The sequence below is a fragment of the Notolabrus celidotus genome, chromosome 8 (assembly GCF_009762535.1).
Source record: "Notolabrus celidotus isolate fNotCel1 chromosome 8, fNotCel1.pri, whole genome shotgun sequence".
NCBI lineage: Eukaryota > Metazoa > Chordata > Actinopteri > Labriformes > Labridae > Notolabrus > Notolabrus celidotus.
The window spans coordinates 32512478-32532106 of NC_048279.1; the positions used below are offsets into that span (position 1 = coordinate 32512478).

General features: G+C 44.7%; 1 protein-coding gene across 1 annotated transcript in view; it reads left to right on the plus strand.

The window, feature by feature from the left end:
- The first annotated feature begins 269 nt into the window (after positions 1 to 269).
- Positions 270 to 19629, plus strand: part of LOC117816829 (protocadherin Fat 4) — a 130974-nt gene continuing 111614 nt past the window's right edge. Inside the window, exon 1 of the mRNA XM_034689197.1 lies at positions 270 to 5493. Within this exon, the coding sequence (XP_034545088.1) occupies positions 391 to 5493 (5103 nt within the window). The 5' untranslated portion in view covers positions 270 to 390. The remainder of the gene's footprint in view (positions 5494 to 19629) is intronic.

A 19629-nucleotide genomic window follows, 5' to 3' on the forward strand; every position in this document is an offset into this window, starting at 1 on the left:
AGCCGCTCTGCGCCTCTTGCTGCGCTCCTAACTTTTAAATCAACTTTTTTTTTTCTCCACGCATGTCCAAGGAGCCGGGAACTTTTTTGCATTGTTTCATCCAGTCATGGGATTGTTTTAAAAACGCGTTCAGAGGAGGAGGAATGAAACTGGGAATCTTCCTCTCCATTCAGAGGATTGTGTTGCAGTGAGACAGAGCGCTGCGCAGGATAAAAACAACACTTCTGGAGTACTTTTTGGAGCACTTTACAAGTGTGGATACTCTTCAGTTGAATCTGCTGTGCACGTTTTACTGGAATACAATGCTTTAGTGACTCCTCCAGCCTCGGTAAAGTGGATGCATCATAGGCATGGACTCTGTCTGAGAAAGGTGGACTTGGCTAACTGACCATGGCGCTCACAGGTAGGGGCTTAGGCCGGTTTCATTTGGTTTTGCTGCTCTTATGGACTCTATCGCAGTACTCAGCATCCAGCCAAGTCCGTCAAGAGTTCCAGGTCCTGGAGGAGCAGCCTATTGGCACCTACGTGGGCACGATAGAGACCAAGCCCAGCTTCACGTACCGCTTCAGTGAGAACCACAAACTTTTTGCAATTAACGGCACCACGGGGGTCATTTACACCTCCTCGCTGATTGACAGGGAAGTTTTGCAAAGTGATGTCATCAACGTGGTGGTGCTGTCCAGCCAGCCCACGTACCCCACGGAGGTCAGGATTGTGGTTTTGGATATTAATGACAACTCCCCTGTGTTTCCAGACGCGTCTATTGTCGTGTCTTTCAAGGAGGACGCGAGCAGTGGCAGGCAAGTGATCCTGGACACTGCCACAGACTCAGACATTGGGAGTAACGGAGTTGATCACACCACGTACAGAATAGTGAAAGGCAACGAGCAGAGGAAATTCCGCTTGGATATTACAGTCAATCCTAGTGGAGAGGGGGCATTCTTGCACCTTGTTTCCACTGGAGGCTTGGACAGGGAAGTGACTCCCTTCTACCAGCTCCTGATTGAAGTGGAGGACAAAGGAGACCCCAAAAAGTTTGGCTACCTGCAAGTAAACGTCACAATCCAAGACATAAATGATAACCCTCCTATGTTTGACCAAGATCAGTATCAAACCAGTGTTTTTGAGGATGCAGCAGTAGGTTCTAGTATTTTGCAGATTACAGCATCAGATCAGGATGAGGGAGCCAATGCTGAAATCAGGTACTTTTTAGATGAAGGATCACCTTTCCAAATAGACCCTAAAGCTGGTACGATTATTATAAAAGAGGGATTGGATTATGAGAGTAAGAAGGAGTACTCCCTGACTATTCATGCTGTAGACAACGGGGTGCCGTCTCTGTCAGGCAGAACAGAAGCCACGATCAAACTTTTAGATGTGAATGATAACGACCCGGTGGTGAAGTTTAGATATTTCCCTACGACTTCCAAGTTTGCCTCCGTGGATGAAAATGCACAGATTGGCACGGTTGTCGCTCTGCTCACTGTTTCAGATTCTGACTCCCCGACAGCTAATGGTAACATATCTGTGTCAATCTTAGGAGGCAACGAGCAGAGACACTTTGAAGTGCACACGTCTCCTGTGCCCAATTTAAGTCTGATCAAAGTTGCCAGTGTGTTAGACAGAGAGAGGATTTCCTCATACAACCTGACTGTGTCTGTGTCAGACAATGGTAAGCCGATTGCCAGGTCCTCCTATGCCAGTCTAGTTATATTTGTGAATGATATCAATGATCACCCACCTATATTCCAGGAAACGCTGTACAGAGTAGATATCAGTGAAGACATACCAAAAGGCAGCTACATTAAAGGGGTTTCTGCAACAGATGGGGACTCTGGGCAGAATGCCAACTTGCGCTACTCCCTGGTGTCTGGAAACGCTTTGGGCTGGTTCTCCATCAGTGAAAACAGTGGTCTGGTAACAAGCGCTGCTTTGCTGGACAGGGAAATAGCATCTGAAATTGTGCTCAACATTAGTGCCAAAGATCAGGGGCTGCAGCCCAAGATTTCCTACACTAAACTTGTAGTCAACATCACTGATGTGAATGATCAAGTGCCCACATTTACACAGAGCACGTTTCACGTTTCCCTGGTGGAGCATGCTCCTGCCGGCACTGAGCTGGTGGTGCTGTCTGCCTCAGATGACGACCTCGGGGCCAATGGAACTATCCGGTTCTCATTTGATGCAGAGAGTCCTGCGACAGTCCAGGAGCTGTTTCGCCTGGATGCCGTGTCAGGGCGATTAAGCACAGCCGTGGAGCTAGACAGAGAGGATCAGGCCTCCTACTTACTCCACATCCAGGCTGCAGACGGTGGCAGCCCTCCTCTGCACTCTGTAGGAAGAGTCAACATCACCCTGAGGGATATCAACGACAACAGGCCAGTTTTCTACCCTGTGCAGTATTTTGCTAATATAAAAGAGAATGAGCCCTCAGGCTCTTATGTTACCACTGTTTCAGCCACAGATCCAGATTTGGGTCGAAATGGCACAGTCAAATACATCATTACAGCTGGAGACTCTTCAAAATTCCGTATTAATAGTAACACAGGGAAAATTAGCACGCTTGTGCCCCTTGACAGAGAGGAGAAAACAGCTTACCAGCTGCAGGTGACAGCAGCAGATGGTGGCGGTTTGCGCTCACACATCCAGGCCATAGTCACTGTGACAGTCATAGACACACAGGATAACCCACCAGTCTTCAGCCAGATAGTTTACAGCTTTGTCATGTTTGAGAATGTGGGCATAGGGACAGTTATAGGGACTGTGTCAGCCACCACTGTAGATTTAAACACAAACATTTCATATCTGATCACCTCGGGGGACCAGAGGGGGCTCTTTACTGTGAACAGTGCAGGTCAGATCACAGCATCCAGCCAGATAGACAGAGAGGAGCAGGGTTTCTATCAGCTTAAAGTTGTAGCCAGAGCTGGGGAGATCACAGGAGAGGCCTTTGTTAACATCACTGTGAAGGACTTGAATGATAATGCTCCTCATTTCATTCATGCTGTGGAGCATGTGAGTGCAGTGGAGAACTGGAGCACAGGTCATGTCATTTTCCAGGCTAAAGCCTCAGATCCTGACGAGGGGACGAATGGCGTTGTGGTCTACAGCCTCAAACAAAACCCCAAAGGCCTGTTTCATATTCATGAGAAGCACGGCCTCATCACGCTCACCGGGCCACTGGAGGTCACCACAAGCTCTTACGAGGTCGAGGTCATCGCATCAGACATGGGGGTTCCCAAGCACACATCCAGCCTCATCCTTATTGTCAGCGTGTATGACGTCAATGACAACTCACCGGTGTTCGACCAGCTCTCATACGAGGTCATTATCTTTGAGTCTGAGGCTGTCAACAGTCGCTTTTTTAAAGTGGAAGCCACCGACAAAGATTCTGGACTAAATGGCGAGATTATGTACGACATAGTCGGGGGAAACACAGGTGATGTGTTTGGCATTTTTCCAGATGGGCAGCTGTACATCAAAGTGGAGCTGGACAGAGAGATACAGGACAGATATAACTTAGTGGTGGTGGCTAAAGACCGAGCCGTTGAACCACTAAGTGCCACTGTGAATGTCAGTGTGATTCTGGATGATGTGAATGACAACCGTCCCCTCTTTAACAGCACCAACTATGTCTTTCATTTTGAGGAGGAACAGAAGAGAGGCTCGCTGGTGGGCCGTGTTTTTGCAGAGGATAAGGACTTTGGCCCAAACAGTGAGGTCAGGTATACGTTTGAGACTCCGCAGTCCAACTTTGAGCTCAACGCCATCACAGGGGAGTTGACCAGCACTCTACAGTTTGATCGGGAGTCACTTATGAGACAAAGAGGCGCCGCCGTGTTCAGCTTTGTCGTCGTCTCGTCAGACCAGGGTCTCCCCAAACCCCTCAGAGACCAGGCCAAAGTGCAAGTTTACATTCAAGACATCAACGACAACCCGCCTAAATTCACCAAAGACATTTACCAGGCCTCCATCTCTGAGTCCGCTCAAAACATGACACAACTGCTGAGGGCCTCGGCCTCTGATGTAGACGAGAACAAAAATGGACTTGTTCATTATCACATCTCTGAGGGCAACGAGGAAGCACAGTTTACTATTGAGAACACCTCTGGACAGGTTACTTTAATAGGAAAGCTTGATTATGAATCTACATCCTCCTATTCATTGAAAATCATAGCTGTTGATGCTGGAGCTGTGCCCCTGTCCTCCTCCTGTATGCTCAGTATAAGCATCCTGGATGAGAATGACAACTCCCCCTCCTTCCCTAAATCCTCACTGTCTGTGGACGTGCTGGAGAACATGAGGATAGGGGAGCTCGTGGCCTCTGTCACAGCCACAGATGCAGACTCAGGCCAGAACGCCGACATAATGTACAGCATCACAGCCACAAACAACCACGGCACTTTCAGCATCAGCCCCAACACTGGCAGCATCTTTCTGGTTAAAAAGCTGGACTATGAAACGCAGTCTTTTTACAAACTGAACATCACTGCAAAGGACAATGGCAGACCGCCCCGCTCCTCGTCCATTCCTGTGGTCATCCACGTCAGGGACTTTAATGACAACCCTCCTGTGTTTGCTCCTGGTGACATTTTCAAATCCATCCCTGAAAATCTTCCCTACTCGGCCTCAGTCATGACAATAACAGCACATGACACTGATGCAGACATAAATGGACAGCTGGAGTACTCCATTGTTCAACAGATTCCCAGAGGGAGCCACTTCAGCATTGATTCAAGCTCTGGGCTCGTTTACACCAACAAGGAAATCGACAGGGAGTTTTCCAACCTGTTTGAACTGACCATCAAAGCCACCGACCAGGCAGTTCCGGTTGAATTCCGCCGCTTTGCTCTGAAAAACGTCACAATATGGGTCACAGATCTGAACGATAATGTCCCGAGTTTTGTGTCACAGAATGCCCTTGTTGCCGAACCCAACATAGTCATCGGCTCCATCCTGACGACAGTGGTGGCCTTTGACCCTGACGATGGGGCGAACGGGGAAGTGGAGTACGAGCTCGTAGAAGGGGACTCAAACACTTTCATCATGGACAGGTACAGCGGAGATATTCGCCTTGCCTCCCAGCTGGTCCCATCCCGTCTGATGTACACCCTCAGCGTATCAGCCACTGACCACGGCACAGACCGCAAGACTTCCAGAACCGAGCTCACCATCATCCTCCAAGGCCTGGATGGGCCTGTTTTCTCCCAGCCAAAATACATCACAATCCTGAAAGAAGGCCAGCCGCCAGGCACGAACGTCATCTCTCTGGATGCTTCAAGTCCACGTGGCTCAGCGTCCAAAGTGGAGTATTTCATCGTGGCAGTTCGCAGTGGTGGGAAAGCAGTGGGACGTCTTTTCACCATTGGCCGCCACACTGGAGTGATACAGACGGCTGCAGAGCTGGACCGGGAACAAGGCTCAGACCTCTACCTGGTGGATGTGTATGCCATCGAGGCGGATGCCAGCCAGCCCAGAACACAGCGTGCTGAGGTGAGTACACTGCTGACTTTTCTATTCTCTGTGGTACTGAAAAGCCACCTTTTGTATTTTGCTCTATTTGGTCTGTTTGGCAGGGAGGAGGCATGAACTAACCCACTGGCATTTGTTACAGACATTTGGATGGAATAAGTGTAATTAGATCAAGCTTTGAACTGGAAGAAACTGGATTGGGACTGTCCAAGTCACACATAAAGCAGGGCCACCTTTTACATTCGTCCACTCATTTATTAGATATTTATTCGAACTGCTCTGCATTATATTAACTCCTAATTTCTTGGACATAAGTTAGAAGGCTTTGTTATTTGGCATGACAACTTTATTGTTCCCCCACCCCACAATCATACTTGTAACAATTCATCTTGAATGTTCCTCTAATATGTGAGCAGTCTGAAGAGGAGAAATAAGGGCTGTGTGTCTGCTGAACAAGCTGCTCTCCTGCTCTCAGGAACTGAAATATTCTTATCAGCGGATATGAAGTGCACAAATCAAAAAAAGGACCACTTTTTTAATTTCCCCACTGTAGACATAAATCATTCAGGGCTGCTGTTTCAGGTTCATGGCCCATGATGATTTCTGCAGTCTGTAAAAGAAATGAAAAAAGAAAGTAATTCATAAGGTCTTCCAGTGAGGGTATGCATCATCACTGCCAGTATTACTTTGAGCCCATGAGCCTGAGGCTGTTTTGTCACCGGGGGTGGTCTTGGGGTACCTTTCTACCACCGGGGACTGCTCCACAGGCAGTAAGTGACCATTAAAATTGGGTGACCTCTTAAGACTCTGTGAAAAGACGCTGGGGCAGAGAGAGTGAAACTTAAGCTTGCATGATGGGATGCACCTTTTTCAGGCTTTCTCTAAAGAAAGAAGGGGTCTTAAGTGTAATGTGGGAACCCTAAACCCAGTTTTGGGTGACTGAGGGCTAGCCACTACTCAAATGAAAAACAAATGTTATGTCTATGTGTTTTGAAATTGCATCCAGGATTTTAAATGCCTTGTTGTTACAAGCTTTATTACACTCACAGAGTGTTTCAGTGCAAAAACAGAAAGTGTGAGCTACTCCTCTCTTTGAAATGTGTTTTGTGTTACTGCCTGATGTGAAATGATTGAAGAGTTTAGGATTCGCAGGATGCCTCAGACAGTTGTAATTGATGCCTTTTCAACCGCTGCAAATATTAAAGCTGAAATCCAATACAGCAATCTGATTATTTGGAGACAATCTCACATATTATTGAAATCAAGGATTACTTGGCAAAATCGTGTTAGCTAAGTTAACTTAAAGGGGTTCCTCGGCCAAATGGGAATATCAAATGTTCTCTCACTTTGCCTGCAGCGAAGATGGCAATCTGCTTTCCTGCACACTCTACTGTTGAGCTAATGAGAGAATATAGTGCTTCACTGCTCCATTCCCAGACCTTAAACTTTAGATTGGTTTCATGCTAGGTTTGAACTTTCTCACCCCTTGGAGAGATGACTTTACCATACCACCTGGCCGAGTATTCATTCATTTTGAGAAGCGTGAGATCTAATAACTTGGAAGAATTCAAATGACCTTCCACATTTGGAAATAAGGGCTGGTTTCTGCTCAAATGAAATGGGCAGTCTTTGTGTGGCTATTTCTTTTAATAGGGAAACTGAAAAGGTCATTATTTGTAGCTGTAGGTTCTCAAAGGACAGCGTGGTACAATAGTATAAACCTCCAGACTTAGACTAATGTTTTTCCAGTGCAGTGTTTATACACCAGATACCCGGTAGCAACTGGGGAATTATTTCCACCCCTGAGGTTATGACCCTTTCACATTCTGCATTTCCCATTTTCCCCATTGATTGGATGCATGAGGGAAAGCTGGTGTTTTTTTCACCGCATGCCATACACCATGTGTGATGTTTTGGAAACATTCAAACAAAGAGAATTCAGCTCGACATGCTTTATCAACGGTCATGATCTTAAACAACTGAGGACCCTGCTGTGTCTGCAGTGGAAAGAGAGCAGAGAGAGGGGATTCTGGATTCTGGACTTTTTCCTGCTCGTCTTGGCTTCTTAGAAAGTTCCATTGTCAGTGATTGTTGATTCGATCTGTCATTTCAGGACTGAATGTGCCTTTTTGTCTCACATCTGGCCCACGTCTGATGTGCAGTAGGATTTGCAGTGACTTAAAGAAATTTAGTTGATCATATTTGGTTATTCTGCTTCAGCAGCTTCTGAGACTAAACTTGAAAAGCAGTGCAAATGACTTCACTCCCTAAACATGTTGGTGTTTCTTCCTCTTAGTAGATTACACAGATGGAGAAGTTAAAATTGAATCTCTTGGCAGCAGAGTCAACCATTGTTGGTGAACCCAGATTCCATTCATAGTTTGCAGGAGGATGTTTTTTTATTTCGCTCTAATTTTGGATTCAACACATCCTCGGTGTCCTCTGCCGGAGGTGCAGAGAAGCACCTTCCCCACCCTGTAAATCACACAGAGTAAATCCACACTGAATCACCTGTGACAGGCCTCTCTCCAAGAGCTGAAACTTTCAAGTATTACTTCCACACTTGGCCACAAATTAATCAGTAACGTGACGGCAGGTGTTTCCAATCAGCTGCTGAGGACAAACACCTGCACATGACTGATTTGGGAATGAGCATGAGTGAAATCTGCTGGAAAGTTTCAGCTGTTAGAAAAATGTAAATTGTAATAACCTTGATTTAAACATTTGAACATATCTTACAACACTTGCATTTGTATAGCTTCATCATTCCAATACTAATATGTGGATTTCTGATGGAACATGACTTTTAACTGGAGATCTAACAAGAAAATAAGTGCACAGGTAGAGTCAAAGAGCAAAGCTAATGTTGATTCTGAGAGATTATGTATGACAAGGCTGGAAAATACTAATTCTTCTAGCACATAGTGGTAGTGTTAGTTAGATTAAATTTGACAGTTATATTGAGATGCGTGTTCACAACCTTACCAAGTCTTCTTAAATGCCCATTAACTGGTTTCCAACACGTGCTTTCTGCAGAAATAGGCAGCGGCTTTAAATCAGTGTCAATTTACTGGTTTGTTCTGCAGAGATCTAAATAGTAAGACGATTATCAATCAATCAATCAATCAACCTTTATTTGTATAGCGCCAAATCACAGCAGACGTTATCTCAAGATGCTTTTACAAACATAGGAGGTCTAGACCACTCTATGTCAAATTATGAACAGAGACCCAACTTCAAGACAGGGTAAGACTCAGTCTGACCCCACCTTAATCCACCATGAGCATTGCACATCACAGTATTTAGCTAGTTACAGTGGCGAGGAAAAACTTCCTTTTAACAGGCAGAAACCTCGAGCAGGACCAGACTCATGTTAGACACACATCTGCCTCAACCGAGTTGGGTCTGGAAAGAGGGATTGAGGGGATTAAGAGAGAGCGGTGATAGTGATGAGACGAGTAGTAGAAGCTGTTGCCACTGGAGTCCAGCACGTCTGTATCAGGAGGACGTCTACAGCAGCTCAGAGGAACCTACGAGACAAGGGAGCTCAGGGACTCCAGAAAGGTCTATGGTTAGTAACTTTAATGGGACAGACAGAGTTACAGTAGTTGATGAGGGGATTGGGGGGAAGGGGGTGAGCTAGGATCCCAGTGTGTCAGTGCGCCAGCTCCCCCGGCAGTCTAGGCCTATAGCAGCATAACTAAGAGCTGGTCCAAGCCTGATCCAGCTCTAACTATAAGCTTTATCAAAAAGGAAAGTTTTAAGCCTACTCTTAAAAGTGGAGAGGGTGTCTGCCTCCCGGACCCTGACTGGTAGATGATTCCAAAGGAGAGGGGCCTGATAACTGAAGGTTCTACCTCCCATACTACTTTTAGAGATTTTAGGTACAACTAGCAGGCCTGCATGTTGGGAGCGTAGAGTTCTAGAGGGGTAATAGGGCACTATGAGCTCTTTAAGATACGAGGGTGCCTGATTTTGAAGGGCTTTGTAGGTTAAAAGAAGGATTTTAAATTCTATTCTACATTTAATGGGAGCCAGTGTAGAGAAGCTAAGTTATACGTTGTAGTGTATGTTTGTTTCTAGCGTTTTCAGATGTGTACATTTCTCATTCTGGAAATGCAAATGTTCTTGAGCCAGCCAAGTCCCCTGGTATAGAAAGAAAACACAAAGATTCATGGGAAAGGGAGAAATGACAGAGAGAGGGGAGGAAAGGTTTCCCTCCTCCCTGCCATTGCCACCTCAACTATCTCTGTTTCTTGTCCTCTGTATTCATTCCCATCATGCAATCCCCTCCGGCCCCTATAGACCGGACAGCTACAACTGTTTTCTTAAACTCACTGTGAATCAAAATGAAGTGCTGTTTTTTTACTAGAGGCCCTCGAGTGCCACATCAGTCCTTGCCCTCTCCTCTTAAAGACATTGTTCCCCCCTGAAAGTAAACACAGTCGAAGTGTTCAACAGGCCTTCCTTTGTTTTGCCTTTGCAGATAAAGCGTTACGCTGCCCCGGCCGCGGATCGAGAGTCTTTTGTTATTTTTTTGTCTGTGCCAGCGTCTCGCCTTGGCAGATTTAGGAGTGTGTATGGATGCCCCTGTCAGCCAGCTTTCCTCCCCTCTCCTCACCAGTGACAGGACGTATGGTGGAGCTGTTTGGAGTCGTGAGATTGAAGAAAGAAAGACAGAAAAGAGTGTTTTGGGAGGGTGCTGGACATGTCAGACTGTGTTATTGGGAGCTGTGGGAATGGAGGAAGAGGTGGGGTGGAGGGGAACATTTTTTTTTTAGGAGGTTTCTGGAAGAAGTAGCATTGCAAGGAATCATGGGAAGGAAGAGGCAGGGTTAAGGCTCCTGGTCACATCCTAAACAGGTGGGAGCTCAATCTGCCTGCACAGAGCTTTTGGACGTCATGGACTGCAGATAAAGAGATGAGTGTTGATCTCTGTTGCTATTTGTAGTTTGACCTTCAATAAACATCCTCCTTTTTTGGTAGGCAAAATATCTCATCATCCTTGCATCTCTCACTGCTGCCTGATGAAAGTTCATCCAGGTTGATCAGGAGCCTGTGTTTAAGGCCACAAGTTGACAGTTTGTTGCACATTTATTGAATTATTGAAGGAAATCTTTGGAGCATCAGAAATTTGTTTCATTTCTAGGGCCAGAAGTGAGTGTCATAAGCTACGTTATTGCTGCATTACAGATACAAATCCTTATGAGGGTGCTTTAAAGCATATTTGTAGCATATGCACTCACCGTGTCTGGAGTGAGTGCAAATAGTGCAGAAATAAAATGTCTTTCTGACAAAGTCTTGCCCAAATTTTCAAATGTAAGGTACATTTGCACCGACAATAATGTTTGGGTCTTACTTTCTCAAAATTGGCAAAGTTGCATGATCAAATTTACATTGCTTTTCATGCCAGAGCACCAAACTCTGTCTTAACAAAGAGGCTGAGCTGACCGGCGTCTCCTGTGGGTAATACTCTTACTATTAACAAGTGCCTCATACAGCTGCACTTAAAAAATAACTATCCCTTTAGGAGCTTTTCATAAAATATAAACAAAGATTATTGTTCTTTTAGCTCATTTAACATGGTCCCTCCCCTGCTTTAGTGTCCCCAAATGAGTTAGTGTGGAGCTGATTCATTTTGCTCGTTGCAGTCAGCTTTCTTGCCATCTAGCTAACAGTGAAGAATAGTTCTGGACGCATAAAATATTTACTATGTGCTCAAAAAACTGCTTAAATTTGGGCTTATCTCAACACCTCCTGCTGACTGCTGTAAAAAACACTAAGAGGCAGAGGCTCTGCTGCAATTTGGTCAGCAGTTCGGGTACAGTCCTACCGCCTGCCGGTTTTTGAATCTGGCACTCTGCTTGTGTCCCACTCTGTGTTGCAAATCAGTCTCTTTCTAAAGTCTTATTGGCGATGAACTTCAGTCCTTGTTTTCTTTTCTTTTATTCTCTCTTTTGTGCTGTCCATGCTTTGTTGATGGCGAACCCTCCAACTTGAGTCAGAGGCTGTGCTGAGGTTGGAGAGAAGAGACGGCCTCTTTCTGTAAATCGTGCCAGGATGAGAAGGTCATATACGGCTGAACAATTCGATACGGGTGCTGGTTTTGTGTTTGTGTGCTTGTGTCTGAAAGTATGAATAAAAGCTGAAATATTGATGAGTTCGGTTTCCAGAAAAAGGTCAGACAGTGATACTGATACCCCCTTAGCGAAGCATTTAGTGCTCTTTGATTACATTGAAATCATTACATGTGTTGGAATCGTCTATAAGCTTAGTGATAAAATTTCATGTTCCTCAGAAGAGACAGTTTACAACAACTGGAAGACGAATGATGCAGAACAAACGGCCTCCTTGTGTGCTGTAATTCATGGTCTCATTGTGATTTTCTGAAAGTGTGTCTTTGCTTGCACACATGTGCTTGGGAAAAAGGGTGGTAACAGTCCAGTTTGAGGCCATAATGGAGGCTGTAATTCACTCTGTAATTTGGCTGGACACGGGCTGTTGAAATGGTCATCGAGGAGGTGAGCATGTGCTGGTTTCCTCCTGGTAGGTGGTCGCTCCGGGTGAACCTGCAGGCGGGTTGAACCGGTGCAGGCGAGCGCTGGGTCGTCCCAGAGCGCCTGTCCATTTTATGAGACAATCGCCATAAAATTTGAGTAAACATTCAGTCATGCATAGATGCGTGCAAGCAAAAGCTGCCAAAAGCGCGCACACTCGCACCACTGACCACAGTCCCTTCTCAAGAGCAGGGAAACTCAAAAATGGAAGCCACAGCCAAAACAATATAGCTCCATTTAGAGTTTTGTGATTATGTTGATGTCAAATAAGATCATTGAGATACTTTGTGACTCGTATTCTGCTGACTCAAACGGTTCTGTAATGAATCCAGCGGTTTAAATCCAACTTTTATTACATGGGACTGTTTGTTAGTGTTTGTCTTGTTTCATTTATTTTGTGGCACAATGCAACTTTGTTTGGAGGAGTGTTGAGCGCTGACGGCTGCTCTCCAGCTCATCCGACCACTTCAGATGGATCTAAAGTTTCTTCTTCTCTGTGTTGCTTTTAAAGCTTTGAGCTTAAAGTTGTAACTGTGGCTGCACAACAAACTCTCTCACATTCCACCGTGTTTGACTCGCTTTCCTCTCTTACTTCTTAGTAAAGAGCGGGGACTGGCACAGCTCAGAGCACACATGTGTCAGAGTGGAGGCCGAGAGGTCAGGAGCGGGGTCATATTGTTCTGCGTGTCATGTTTTATCAAGCTAAGCCGAGCATCACGTCGGTAATGAAAAAGCAAAGCTAACTTTCTTTTGGACACAAGCCACAAAGGCTGTTAAATCCTTCAATTCACCGGTCAGATTCTGTCTTCTATCAAACAGGCTGAATTTCAGAAGGAGTTCAGGTCTTTGTTCACGGCTGATTACCTGCTCAACTGACTGAGGAATCACATGGCAGAGTTTATACCGACATGAAGTTACAATGTGGTGATGATTTCTTGCTTCTTGATGTCCCTGTGGATCAATTCCACCTCAAGTATCTGTGTTTCACTTGGTATTGTTAGCTTCTGTGAAAGTTGATTAACATGATATAAAATTACCTTTTTGGAATTGTCCAAACTTTGTTGCACTCATTGTGTTGTCGCCTGTGGCAAACTGAATTGTCCCGGTGTGGTCACTCCACCCTGCTGTTCTCTAAACAGGTTCAAACAAAAATTATTCACACGCTCTATCTTTGCACTGGGTTTGCTGCTCGGTGTTGTTTATAAAGGGAATGTGCATGTATATTAAAAGAAAACTCTCTGAGCTCTGCGGTCGACTGTCCGCAGCCTCCTGTCTGCCTCATGCAAAGTCAATGCGAGACCTCGGGGTTAGAATAATAAATGAATGTGGCCGGAGTTGTGCATGCTCCGCAGAGTTTTGCATCATCGAAGTTTATTTTCACATCACAGATACATTTCTCTTGTTCTGTGACTTTGATTGTCATGCCTCATTTAGGGCGGGGTCATTCCTCTGTCTTGAGCACACATGCTCCGAGCAAATGTGCGACTGAAATAGTTTTAATCCCCGCCGGGAATTCTTTTTCGCCTTTGGTCTGCAGAATCAGGCGTGATCAAAAGGGAGCCTTTTTTCTTTTTACCGTTTTTTGCACCATTAGGGGATGGATTTCTGCAATCACAGAGGTCCATCAGAAGCTGTGATCTAAAGTTTCCAAGCTTTAGTGTCACTCAACCGCAGCGAGGTTGATTGGGAGTAGTTGAAATGGGAACGATCAGGTATATGATGATTTGGGTCGTACATTTTCCCCAAACTAAACAGTGCTACACGGGGAAATAAATCTTTGCCTGAGTATGACTCCATCCTGGAGATTTCTTCATCATTTCTCTCTGTGAAGGGCCCATAAAATATACCCTAGTCTGTCCAGATATGAAAAAAATGTTCCAGTGGTTTCACTTGTAAAACGAAGGGGAGTCAGAGAGAGAGAGAGAGGGAGAGAGAGCGGAGGGGTTGATTTTGGCACGTAGTCCCTGCGGTAATAATGGATCCCAGCTACAGAGTGATTTGTTCTTGCACGTGACTTACCGAGCTCTCTAGCATCAATAAACACTCAAACACATCCACATGCAGGGATCCACGCAGCAAATTTCCATTGTTTTCAGAGCTCAAACTTCACTGCACTGCCCGGTTGACCTGTCTCTCTGCTTTCTGTCTCCAAAAAAAAAGGAGCAAGAGCTTGCTTCTGTTCTTTTGCACATCTCACTTCCTGCTGGCCGTCCATCACCGGCACCTCCTGAGTGACATTTAGTGCCGTCGTCTCCTTCTCAGATCCTCCTGCCTCCAGGGACATCAAACGAGAAGGGGAGAGAGGATGTGTGCTTCTGCATGGAGGGCACTTTTCTCACGTGCACAGAAACTTCACCTCACCTCGTCTCCCCGGTTTGTGGTTAGGCAAGCAACTTCGAGCAGGAAGGGGTATCTTCGGCAGCTCGGGGAGATAATTTAGGAGAGATGGAGGGAGGAAGAAAGAGGGAGGAAAGGGAGGGGGGGGGGGCTGGAGTATAGGGCTTTAGTGTCAGAGGCAGGAGACAAGCAAAGATAGACTGGCACCAGAGAGCGAGAGCCCGTGTTATTGTTATCTCCCCTCTTATTTTATGAGTTTTCCATCAGGAGATCCACTGCAGCTCCCGCTCCGAGCGCAGCACACTCCCCGTTTTATGAAGAGGTTAACCATGTTGTGATTCAACATTTGTTAGAGGCCTTTATTTTTATGTTTTCTAGTTGTGCTGTTGTGAGAATAACAGAGTATTTTCCAAGCTTGCAAAAATCACCAGCTCCCTTGCCTCTCTCTCTCTGCTGAGCAGGTCCTAACACAAAGAAGAAGCCAAGCCACAGTGCATGTGCAGCTGTTTTCAATTTACAGAATTGAAATATTTCAGCTTTCAAAATGTCCCTGCTTGACTTTTTCCGGCACTCGATTTCTATGCAAGTTGTTAGATTTTAAAAATCATGCACGAGACTGTGAGTCGGAGTCTTGCTCCTGTTCTTCATTTGACAGCCTGTTGGCCTCGTCTCCAGACTTGAAAGTCCACAGACTGAAACGGTGTGATCTAATGGGTTTTCCCCCCTCATTTAAGCAGTTTTTAATCTTTTGTTTTTCACTCCTCCATTCCCTTCTTTGGAAAGAGGTAATCGCATATTGTGGTGTATTGAACTCCTGTGGTTGGAGAGTCATCCCGAAGTCATGCTCTGAAACCAAACATTGTTTTAATTCAGAACTGTGTGTGAAATTTTTTGTTTGGGTTCCAAAGTTTTAAAAGAAAATAAGCACACAGATGTTTTTGGAAAAAGATTTACCAACTATTCTGGAAAAATACAATTTAACGTGAGGGTTTGAGTCAACATCATACATCTTCATTTAAGAGCTACATCACGTTATGCAGAACCTCTATGACACTTTTTGTCGTATTGTGCTTTTTCATTTTTGTAGAACAAATATTATTTTCATGACTAAACGAGCAAAGCTTGAAATTGTGAGGTGAATGTGTGGATGAGACCACAAGCTGCTCTGAATGGCTTGTTCAAAAAGTCACACGAGAATTACACGAGAGCCACACGAGATGTGGTCAAACTGTGACATCACAGTTTGGTGAATCTCCTTAAAAGGGCATGATAAAGGTAGAGCTCACCAAACAGCATCGCCCCACTCTGTTCTTTCTTAATTGGGAGTTTCAGGATCCAAAAACATACGATTCAGACACATCCCTTGAAGCAAGGGTTCCCAGGCGGGTCACGAGACACAAATGGGGGGTCGTGAGATGTCTTCCAGAATGTTGTTTTGAAAACTATCTAAAAATAGAACACAAATAGTCGCTAGACTTGAAATAAAATCTTAAAAATAAAAAATGTAATGAGTTTTCTGCCTTTCTTTGTTTGCCAGATGACTCTTAAGTTTAGAGTTAGTGAACAGTTAATTATCAAAAGCATCAGTAGCAGCAGGTTAATTCATAACGGCACAGGAAACACAGACACATGTCCACATAGGTAGGCAAATGTTCTGCAGACCAGCTAAATGAAGCCGCATTAAATCCCTTTTAGGGACAGTGGGGGTCGCAAGTCTTTGGCACCGATATTTTGGGGGTCTTGGGCTGAAAAGTTTGGGAACCCCTGCCTTAAAGGTGACATATTACGCTCTTTTTCATGAAAATATATTGGTCTAAGAGGCCCCCAAAACATGTCTTTAAAGTTTATGCTAAAAAAAAAAACACTTTGAAATCAGATTTCTGGCATGCCTGAAAAACTCTCTTCTTCAGCCCTGCTCAGAACACTCTGTTTTTCTTTGACCACGCCCCCTCAGGAAGTGGATGTGGCCTGGGCTGTCCAGCACGTTGATCTAATGTTTACATGTTGGCTGAATACACACGGCTGCTCACAGACCCGCGTTACTTCAACCCTCTGAATCAGATCCAGAATCTGATCCTGACGGAGAGGCGCCTGCAGCAGGACCTTTCTGAACCATTGGTCACAGATTTTGTGTTTCTTGTTGTTTTATTTATCAGTATGTCGATGTGTGTCTTGGTACACAGCTACAAACATGTAGCTATGTGGCTATGCTAACTAGCGCGAGCACTTTTCCATGAAAAATAAAAATCATCCACTCGATCTTCAAATCTGCAGACGTGTGGAGTAAAACCGACCTTTGTGTTTATTAAGACAGCCTACAACTAGCATGCCTCCCTCCTAAGCTCCTTGTTAGCACACATGTGTGCAGGGAAGGAAAAACGAAGGAGGGGTTGAGTTGTATTTTATACAGTCTATGGGCTGAACAAGCTCCGAGCTCTGACTTCCTGTTACAGACCGGATGGCGTTGTGACGTATGAAAAACACTGAAAACTGAAACGGCTCGTTTCAGCACACATTTACAGAAAGGTGGAGAAATCAGAACAGGGGCAGAATGGATTTGTTTCATTTTCAGGGGGTTTGTAGACATGCCAGGGAAACATATTTCAGGTAGAGAACCATTAAAAAGTTGATTTTGCATGATATGTCACCTTTAAAGTGTACCCAGACCAAATATTTTTAACAACAACACTAAATCAGGGTATTTTAGAGATAATTTAAACATAATCATATGACATATTTCATAATTAGTCACTTTAGATTTTAGAAACACCAGTTAACTCATGACGATGACTTTGTCACATGGCAACAGTGGAGGAGGCTGCCAGAGTGCTGCAGAAAGAGGCTTTGGACATTATCTGAAATTAAGCGTTTCCATCAGAGGGTGAAACAAGGGATTTTAAAGACACCAGTCTGAGATAGATAGAGTTTTTTGGGCTGTAAATCATGTAAAGACACGGCAGAGGTATCAGAAGGACAGTAATTCACTAGCTTCATAAAAACTGTATTTTTTTCTCCCACCCCTCATTACCTCAGCACATGGCTTTAACTATATTTGCCCTGTTTGACACACATCTGCTGTTTTTTAACTATCTTGAAACAATCGTCTTAAATGAAGCCAAACCAGCATTATAAATCAAACCGTTTTTTCCAACAGGTGCTTCTATCAGGTGTCTCTGTGCACCATTGTTGCCTCAGAAGCACTTACAGAACTTCCCTCAGCACACAAGCCTCCATGCTCATTAAATTGCCCGTCCACATCATCCTCCCCTGGGTCGCTCTGCAGAAAGGCTGTGGTCGTTTGAGCACGTAGCCGAGTGGAACGTCCCGAAGAAAATAGCTTGTGGTCACCGAGACAATAACGGCAGAGCATGGGGCCTCACTTTGGAGGATTATTATCTCATTCAAGGAGATTCTTGGATCAGAGTGGGCTCGATGTTGGCGCTGCTGCACTCTGTTTCCAAAGCAATAATCCTGAGGCATCTTAGAAATATCAGAGCACAGTGGATGCTGAAACCTTCAAACATTTCCATCCCTGTGCAGTACACCGTGTGGCTCTGCATGAAAGCGAGCAAAGGCTGGCTCTTGACGGCAAACAAAACATTGTGTTTACACCAAGTTTGAACAAGTGATCTGCTGTCAGAAACAGAGAGCACAGAGAACTCCTGGCTTGAAATAGAGAGCCATTTTGGTGAAGGCGGCCTTCCTCTCCTTGCTCTTGTCGGGCTGTTTAATTGAAAGCAGCTGGTGAGAGTTCTGGGCAGCGATGTGCGGGTCCAGTCAACGTGACTCAGGCTCTCTCTTGCTCGCTGTCAGGGTACCTGAGCTGCTCTGCGTGGTTCTGGTGTCAGAAAGAAGTCATTTAAGACGGTGAGTTGCAAATGAAAGAGGCTCCGACAGTTTTGAGCTGTAATATGAGGAAAAAGGAAAGCTGAGGCTCAGGTTTCACGTTCTTTCTTTTGTGATCTGCTATTTTTACTCTTTTTGTGCCTCTCTTTTTTTGCCCACTCTGTGATTTCCTTATGCAAATTGGTAAAGTGGCCTAATTTTACCGTGCAGGCTCTATTGTGCATGGAAGTTAAGGTGTAATTTAACCAAGTGCTGTTCTAAAAGTTGACTATATGTTATTTTCTTGCAAACACTGGGTTATTTTTTACTTTGCATGCATTGCTTGAGGTTGTGCGTGTGTCTGTGTGTCTGTGTGTCTGTGTTCACATCCCCTCATAATAGGACATGCTTTCCTTCTTAAAAAAAAAAGCATCATTCTTGCATTCTTTTTGCACAATCTACCAAATCTTGGCGCCCTCTCCTCGTTTTTGTCTGCAGTTATCCCGCTTGGCGTCTCTGGCAATGACACGTAGCTCCCCGAGATGAGGAAGGAAAAAAGAAAAAGGCCCCTGAAAAATGAATCATCCAAAAGTTTGTCTAAACTTGGCTGGCCTGCTGTTGACAGACAGATCGTAATGAAGTCTCCCTCCCAGGACATTGTGTTCCTATGGTCTTACATGGAGGGTGATCAGATATTACATTATGTCTTTATCTCCTCCAGGGGGGCTGCTGCTGTTGAGGATTCTCTTGCACTGAGGGCGGCAGACTGACTGCAGAGGTCTGTGGGTGGGTGGGAGAGAAATAGAGGGGTGTATAACAACAACACACAAAACTCATTTAAGTTTCCTCCAAAGCCGTCTCTTAATGATTTTCACAAGACAAAAAATTATTGAAATTAAAGTCATTTTTCTTCAGAATTGAGTTCTTAAAATCTGAAAGCATTTTAAAGTTTGCAGGACTTTGTAACTCCGTTTAAATCTCGACTGAGAGCATTTTCAAAATGAGCCTCTTTGGATGTGAAATGTGTTCCCACAGTGCTGGCGGATATTTTCAAGTCTTTCAAAGACAACATGATTTTAAACAGAAATCCCACTGTTGGTACGCGTCATGTTCAGTTATGTTTGATGGCATTATTTGGTGTTTTGTGAAACTCTGGGTGCCCCACGGCAGCTTAATCCCTTGTATTGTGTTATTAGATTCAAATTGTACAAGTACAGTCTGGTGTTTGTGCACGAGACAGCACATTTAGCATACTTGACTTTACGGCCTGTGTGGACGCAACTCAAGTATGCACATTAATCTGCATGCAGGAAACATGTTGCAGCAATTGCAGCAATAAACTGAAATCATTACTATTGTACTTAGGAATATAGACCCCAAAATATGTCAAAGTAGGGCCTAAGTTTCAGAAATTCAGGATCTCTAACCTTAAACCTTA